This window comes from Toxorhynchites rutilus, chromosome 3, assembly GCF_029784135.1.
Source record: "Toxorhynchites rutilus septentrionalis strain SRP chromosome 3, ASM2978413v1, whole genome shotgun sequence".
NCBI classification, from domain to species: Eukaryota; Metazoa; Arthropoda; class Insecta; order Diptera; family Culicidae; genus Toxorhynchites; species Toxorhynchites rutilus.
In genome coordinates, this window is record NC_073746.1 from 167,178,257 (window position 1) to 167,185,905 (window position 7,649).

Sequence of the window (7,649 nt, forward strand, 5' to 3'; positions counted from 1 at the left end):
ATAGGGGTGTATAAAATCTATACCAATTCATACATTTTAGTTAATTATCTTTCAATACTAAAGCAAGGATTTGATTCACACACAACAGTAGTGTTGGTGTTATCTCACCACACAGTTTATCGCTGCTCAATTTTCGAATTGAGTGCATTTTTCCTTCCGTGCATTGTGCCCTTCAGAAGCGAGAACAAACGAACGCGGAATGTCATGTGAAGTTTCATGTTTGTTATTGTTCTAGGAAAACATACGACGAACGTTTTCCGCAATTACTTCTGTAATTTGTATTTTTATTAACTAAAACTTGATTTGCATCGAAATAGTGAGTTCAACATCGGATTCATAGTAAATTTACTAATTGAGTTTGCTGTTTTCTTCGTAGGAAAAGTGTCGAATCCCGGAACCTAGCAAAGGTTTGTAAATGTTTAGTTTCCATCACACTGCAAAAAAAAAAATTTACTTCTTCCAGGCGATGGCCGGCGACAAAAAGCGTCGCTCCCGATCAAGGGAACGCCTGGAACCGGACCGTGATCGAGCCCGTGATCGTTACCGCGAGCGGGAATATGAGCGTGACAAAGACCGAGAACGTGAGAGGGAACCGCCGCGGGAAAGAGATCGTGAACGGGACCAACGGGAGCGGGATCGTGACCTGAGAAGACCCAGATCGAAGGAACGTGAACGAGATGACAGGCGGAAGAGGGAGGAGACCAACAAGAAGGAAGATTCCGATGTGGAAGAAGTTAAAGCTGAAGCGAAAAAAGAGATACCCGCCAAAAAGGAACCACTTTCGCTGGAGGAATTGCTTGCCAAGAAGAAGGCGGAGGAGCAAGCTAGGAGTAAACCTGTGTTTATCTCCAAAGAGCAGAGGGCGGTTGAAGCATTGAAGCGGCGACAGGAGGAAGTGGCAGCGATGAAAGCTGCTGCTTCTACTGCTATTCCTAAATTTGGCGATGTTCCGGTAACAACGCTGTTGAACAGGGAGAAGAGAGATCCTTTGGAGAAGTATGACAGGAGGCAACGAGAGCGAGAGCATGAACGAGCAAGGGAAAGGGATCGCGATGGTAAGGAAAAAGAACGAGAGGATGATAAGAGACGGTCGGCTGTTACCGATGATCCTACCATGAAAGATAAAGAAAAAGAACAGGAGGCTATCCGGGAGAGATACTTAGGTATTATTAAGAAGAAGAGGCGTGTTAGAAGATTGAACGACAGAAAGTTTGTTTTCGATTGGGATGCCGCCGAAGATACGTCCGTGGATTACAATAATCTGTACAAAGATCGACACCATGTTCAATTCTTTGGTCGAGGAAACATCGCGGGAATCGATATCAAAGAACAAAAGAGGAAGCAGAGCAAGTTCTATGGGGATCTCCTCGAGAAACGTCGTACGGATGCTGAGAAGGAACAAGAGAAGGTTCGTCTGAAGAAAGTTAAAAAGAAGGAAGATAAACAAAAATGGGATGATCGCCATTGGTCGGAGAAAGATTGTGATGAAATGACCGAACGAGATTGGAGAATTTTCCGGGAAGATTATAATATCACCATCAAAGGTGGAAAAATTCCCAATCCCATCCGGAACTGGGTTGAATCCGGATTTCCGAAGGAGATCTTGGAGATCATTGATAAGGTTGGATATAAAGAACCAACTCCGATTCAGAGGCAAGCCATTACGATTGGGTTACAAAATCGCGACATTATTGGCATCGCCGAAACAGGTTCTGGAAAAACACTCGCTTTTCTCATTCCACTGCTCAATTGGATTCAATCGTTGCCGAAAATTGACCGTTTGGAGACTGCCGATCAAGGTCCTTATGCTATTATCCTGGCACCTACTCGAGAGCTGGCTCAACAAATTGAAGAGGAGACCCAGAAATTCGGTCAACCTTTGGGGATACGAACCGTTGTTGTGGTTGGTGGTTTATCTCGAGAAGAGCAAGGCTTCCGGCTGCGATTAGGTTGTGAGATAGTAATCGCCACTCCTGGTCGTTTGATTGACGTTTTGGAAAATCGCTATTTGGTTCTCAATCAGTGCACTTACATTGTAATGGATGAAGCAGATCGAATGATTGATATGGGCTTCGAACCTGATGTGCAAAAAATCCTTGAATACATGCCGGTGACTAATTTGAAACCGGATACCGAGGAAGCGGAAGATGCCTCCAAGCTGATGGAGAACTTCAACACAAAGAAAAAGTACAGACAGACGGTGATGTTTACGGCTACTATGCCTCCGGCAGTGGAACGGCTTGCCCGAACCTATCTGCGACGTCCGGCCACGGTGTACATTGGTTCCGTAGGCAAGCCAACCGAACGAACCGAGCAAATCGTACACATCATGACTGAAAATGAGAAACGCAAGAAGCTTATGGAGATCCTATCGCGCGGAGTCGAGCCTCCCTGCATCATTTTCGTCAACCAGAAGAAGGGTGCGGATGTGCTGGCGAAGGGCCTGGAGAAGCTGGGTTACAACGCGTGTACTCTTCACGGTGGCAAGGGCCAAGAACAGCGAGAATATGCACTGGCTTCGCTCAAGAATGGGTCGAAGGATATTTTGGTTGCGACGGACGTTGCTGGTCGTGGTATCGATATCAAGGATGTGTCGCTCGTCATCAACTACGATATGGCGAAATCGATCGAGGATTACACCCATCGTATCGGTCGAACGGGTCGTGCGGGAAAAACTGGTTGCGCTATTTCGTTCTGTACTAAGGACGATAGTCATCTGTTCTATGACTTGAAGCAAGTCATATCGGCTAGTCCGGTGTCCGTCTGTCCGCCGGAGCTCATGAATCATCCGGAGGCGCAACATAAGCCGGGAACTGTCGTGACTAAAAAACGCAGGGAGGAGAAAATATTCGCCTAAAATATGGCAAATGATACGATTGATGTATTAATTATGGAACATTGAAAGTTATCAATAAATGATGTAAACCTTAGAACCATTATTCCATCTCATTGTTTTCGTATTCTTTTCAATTTATTTATTTATTTACTATGACTCTACATCCCATTGAGATTAGATCTAATTCACTACTCTTCTCCAACAAACCCGATCCATGGCTGCAGTTCTCCAACTCACGGCTGCACCGATTCTTGCCAAGTCCTGCTCCACCTGGTCCAACCACCTCGCTCGCTGGGCTCCTCTCCTTTTTGTTCCTACCGGATTCGATGCGAACACCATCTTTGCAGGGCTGCTGTCCGGCAATCTTGCAACATGCCCTGCCCATCGCACTCGTCCAGCCTAGGCGACTTTCTGGATGCTGGGTTCGCCGTAGAGTTGCGCCAGTTCGTGGTTCATTCTCCTTTTCCATACTCCGTTTTCCTGTGCACCACCGTATATCGTTCTGAGCACTCGGCGTTCGAAAACACCAAGCCCTTGTGAGTCCTCTTCAAGCATTGTCCATGCTTCGTGGCCATAGAGAGCAACCGGTCGAATTAGGGATTTGAACATGGTACACTTCGTACGGGGTTGAAGTTTGTTGGACCTCAAAGATTTGCGGAGCCCATTGTAGGCACGACTTCCATTGACTATGCGTCTTCGAATTTCACGGCTGTTGTTGTTGTCAGTTGTTATCAACGAGCCAAGGTAGACAAATTCCTCTACCACCTCGAGCTCCTCGCCGTCGATCACAACACTACTACTAAGAAGAACTCTGTTGCGATCAGTCCCTCATGCTAGCATGTATTTAGTCTTAGATGCATTGATCCCAAGCCCAATCAGCCCTGCTTTGTGCTTCAGTCGGGTATACAAGTCGGCTACCGTCGCATGTGTTCTTCCGATTGTGTCCATGTCGTCGGCGAAGCAGATAAACTGACTAGACTTGTTGAAAATCGTGCCTCGCATGTTGAAGCCCGCTCTCCGCATAACACCTTCCAGCGCCACGTTGAAGAGCAGACAGGAGAATCCATCGCCTTGTCGAAGTCCCCTGTGAGTCTCAAATGATTCCGCCAGCTCACCTGAGATCCGCACACTGCACCGCACACCGTTCATCGTTGCCTGAATTAGTCTTGTCAGCTTTCGGGGAAAGCCGTGTTCGTCCATGATCCTCCATAGCTGTCGTCGGTCGGTTATATCATATGCGGCCTTGAAGTCGACGAAGATGTGGTGTGTAGGGACCTGATACTCGCGGCACTTTTGGAGGATCTGCCGCAGTGTAAAAATATGGTCCGTCGTCGAGCAACCGGGCATGGATCCGGCCTGTTAACTTCCTACAAATCTACTTACTATTGGCGATAGGCGGCGGAAGAGGATCTGAGACAGAATTTTGTAGACACCATTTAGAATTGTAATGGCACGATAGTTCCCACAAACCAGCTTGTCGCCTTTTTTATAGATGGGGCAGATTACCCCGTCCTTCCACTCCTCCGGTAGCTGTTCTGTGTCCCAGATCCTGACTATCAACCGGTGCATACACTTTACATACAGTTTTCCCGGATCTCCGTTGAAGAGCTCCGCTACGAGGCCATCCTTACCAGCTGCTTTGTGGTTTTTGACCTGATTAATGGCCTCCTTAACTTCACTCATCGTCGGGGGTGGTACGTCGTCGTTGTTCACTGCACCGGTGTAGTCCTCCTCAACGTCGTCTTGGTCTCCTGTCTGCGCGCTATTCAGGTGTTCATCGTAGTGCTGCCTCCACCTTTCGATCACCTCGCGTTCGTTCGTCAAGATGCCTCCTTCCTTGTTTCTGCACATTTCGGCCCTTTGTGCGAGGCGTTTATTTCTTGAAGAACTTTCGCGATTCTCGCGAACGATAAAGCAGCTCTATCTCCTCACACTTTTTCTCTTCCCGGCGGTGCTTTTTTCCCGAAAGAGATGTGTTTGCTGCCTTCACTTCAGTCTGTATCGTTCCACGTTTTATAGAGTCGCTCGTTGAAGCATGGCAACGCGTGTTGCATCCTCTTCGTTCAGGAGCGCTCGGCACTCGTCGTCAAACCATTCGTTCCGTTGTCCTCGTTGTTCATACCTGATGACGGTCTCTGTAGTGCTGCTGATTGCTGCTTTCAATGTGTTTCAGCATTCATCGAGGGGAGTAGCATCCAGTTCGTCCACCCCCGGTAACGCAGCCTCAAGACGCTGCGAATATGTTGCAGCAACGTTTGTCGTAGGTGGTACCGTGGTGAGCGCTGGTGTCTTATGTTATTGACGACTGATAGTTTAGAATGCAGTTTGACAGTCACCGGGTATTGGTCTGAATTGATGTTAGCGCCACGATAGGTTCTGACGTCGATGATATCCGAGAAGTGCCGACCGTCGATCAAAACGTGGTCAATTTGTGTTTTTTTTGCTGTGGTGATCTCCAGGTGTAAAAGTGGAAACAGAATGCCACGTTGTGCGTTGCTTCTCATCAGCTGTCATTGCTTGCCTTTTGTACTAAAACATTCGCCCGACGCAGTCTGTTGATTTGCAATCACAATCTAGTATTCGCGTCACCACTTTTTATGTAAACAAAAACAAAATAAGGTTCCTATGTAAATCTTGTTGTATCCACGGATCAGTTGAATGTTTTGAAAAACAACACATTGACATATCCGCGCTAGCGGCATCGAGCTTCGTTTACTAGTTTAGAGGAGCGTGAAAGAATAGCTGATTTCACACGTTTTCAAAATTAAAATTATGATAGAAAATTAGCTATTCTATATCAAACTAGTATTCTATTTAAATGAAAAACATTTTTGTTTGCAGGTGGTGAAAAAGACTCATACGAAAATTGTTTATGAAGACATCTTCAATTTTTTCATCATATTATGATGAAAAAATTCAGCAACAATGTTGGAATTGTTTAGCCATTTGGTTGAATGAAAGTTAGAAACACGTGTTTCAAGTAATCAAATAACACGATGTGAAAATTTTCATTCAAATTTTAGAATTTAAAAACCGGCTAATCTGATAGAGATTACATTATGGCCCTAATTTGAAGTTGCCACCAGACGTGGACACCATGTCACTTTCATCGCGAATTCGGCGCAAGCAGTTTAGAACAAATGTTAGCGTTTAGTACAACGATGCTAATGACGCAACGCATTATTGTGTTCGACTAAATAAAAACACATATATTTAAAATGAAGTGTCAAAGCACAATTGTCGCAACGCGACGCATAGCGCGGTATTCTGGTCCCACCTCAACGATATTGGAGGCTGTGCTGGAAGAAGGTGCTACGTATGGCCATGTTCTTGGAGGCAGCGAAGTCGATAAGTCTCAGGCCGTTTTCGTTAGTTCGCTGATGGGCGCTCAACCTACCAATTACCGGTCTGAACTCCTCCTCTTGGCCGACCTGAGCGTTCAGATCATCGATAACGAGTTTGATGTCGTGATTTGGGCAGCGATCGTATTCACGCTCTAGCTGCGCATGAAATTCTTCTTTATCGTCATCGGTGCTAGCTAGATGGGGGCTGTGGATCTTGATAATGTTGATATTGAAGAAGTGGCCTCGCATCCTCAATCTACACATTCTTTCATCGATCGGCCACCAACCAATCACCCGTTTTTGCATCTCCCCCAACACGATGAAAGCTGTACCCAGCTCGTGTGTGTTGCCGCAGCTCTGGTGGATGGTATACCCACCTTGGAACGATCGCACCATTGAACCTTTCCAGCACACCTCCTGCAGCGCTACGATGTTGAAATTGCGGGCTCTCAATATTTTCGAAATAATTAGGGTACTCGAAAAAAAATTGAGAGACTTGCAGTTCCATGTCTCCGATTTTCCTGTCTCGAATTTCTTTGTGAATTTTCCTGTGCGTTTTATTTTTACGGATGGCTTGCAGGGCCTGCACCAACCCTCTGCCTCACCGGAGGATCGTCGTGCACAGATCTTTTTAGAGTCCCCGCTGGCACGTAGACCCCCCGCTGGCACGCCCCTGACGTGATCAGACGTTGACGGGATCAGACCCTGACGGGATCAGACGCTGTTTAGAGCCGCACCTCCATGATGAACAGACGCTCGGATAGTCCCCTTTCCCTGTCAGCATACGACCAAGATCCTACCGGGGTTGGTTACCCGATCTTCACTATGGTTACTTATACCCCAGTCGACACAACGGGGAGATAGGGATAGGAGTTACTGGACAAGAAGCTAAGGACCAGGAATAGGGTCTATTTTATGCCTACAAGAACGCGAAGTATCGATGGTACGCTTAGTCCAGTCATTCACCAATCAACCAACCTTCTTTTCAATGATTGGTCTAGAACAGCAATACTCAACAAGCGGCGTAATTTATTTGATATACATTTATTTCATATACACACTATTTTGTATGTGCAACAACAAGGAAAATAAGACGGCGCCAGTGGTTGTATGGTTAGCGTAACAGCCTCACAATCCGATCGGCCTGGGTTCAATCCCAGCTGGCGTCGTTGGGATTTTCTGAGGCGAAAAATCTCTGGTTACGTCTTCCTTCGGAGCGGAAGTAAAAGAAGTTGGCCCGGCTCATGAGTTGTTGAGTCTGATAGGTAGGAGCAGGTGGAGTCGCCTCCCTGATGTCGGTGATTGGCACTAAAGTGGCGGAAATAGGCCGACGAAAAATAAGCGAAGATAAAAAAAAAAAAAAAACAAGGAAAATCTAAGAAATCATATCCCATTTCGACGTTTAATCACGTCATTTAGTAATGGTGCTAAATCAGACAACAGGACACGTTTCTATGAAATGGTCCGAT

General features: G+C 46.3%; 1 protein-coding gene across 1 annotated transcript; it reads left to right on the forward strand.

The window, feature by feature from the left end:
* Positions 1 to 206: 206 nt before the first annotated feature.
* On the forward strand, positions 207 to 2,944 carry LOC129779494 (probable ATP-dependent RNA helicase DDX23). Its single transcript, XM_055786986.1, has 3 exons — positions 207 to 316; positions 377 to 407; positions 464 to 2,944. The coding sequence occupies exon 3, from the start codon at positions 467 to 469 to the stop codon at positions 2,855 to 2,857; it is 2,391 nt and encodes a 796-aa protein (XP_055642961.1). The 5' UTR covers positions 207 to 316; positions 377 to 407; positions 464 to 466; the 3' UTR covers positions 2,858 to 2,944.
* Positions 2,945 to 7,649: the final 4,705 nt, after the last annotated feature.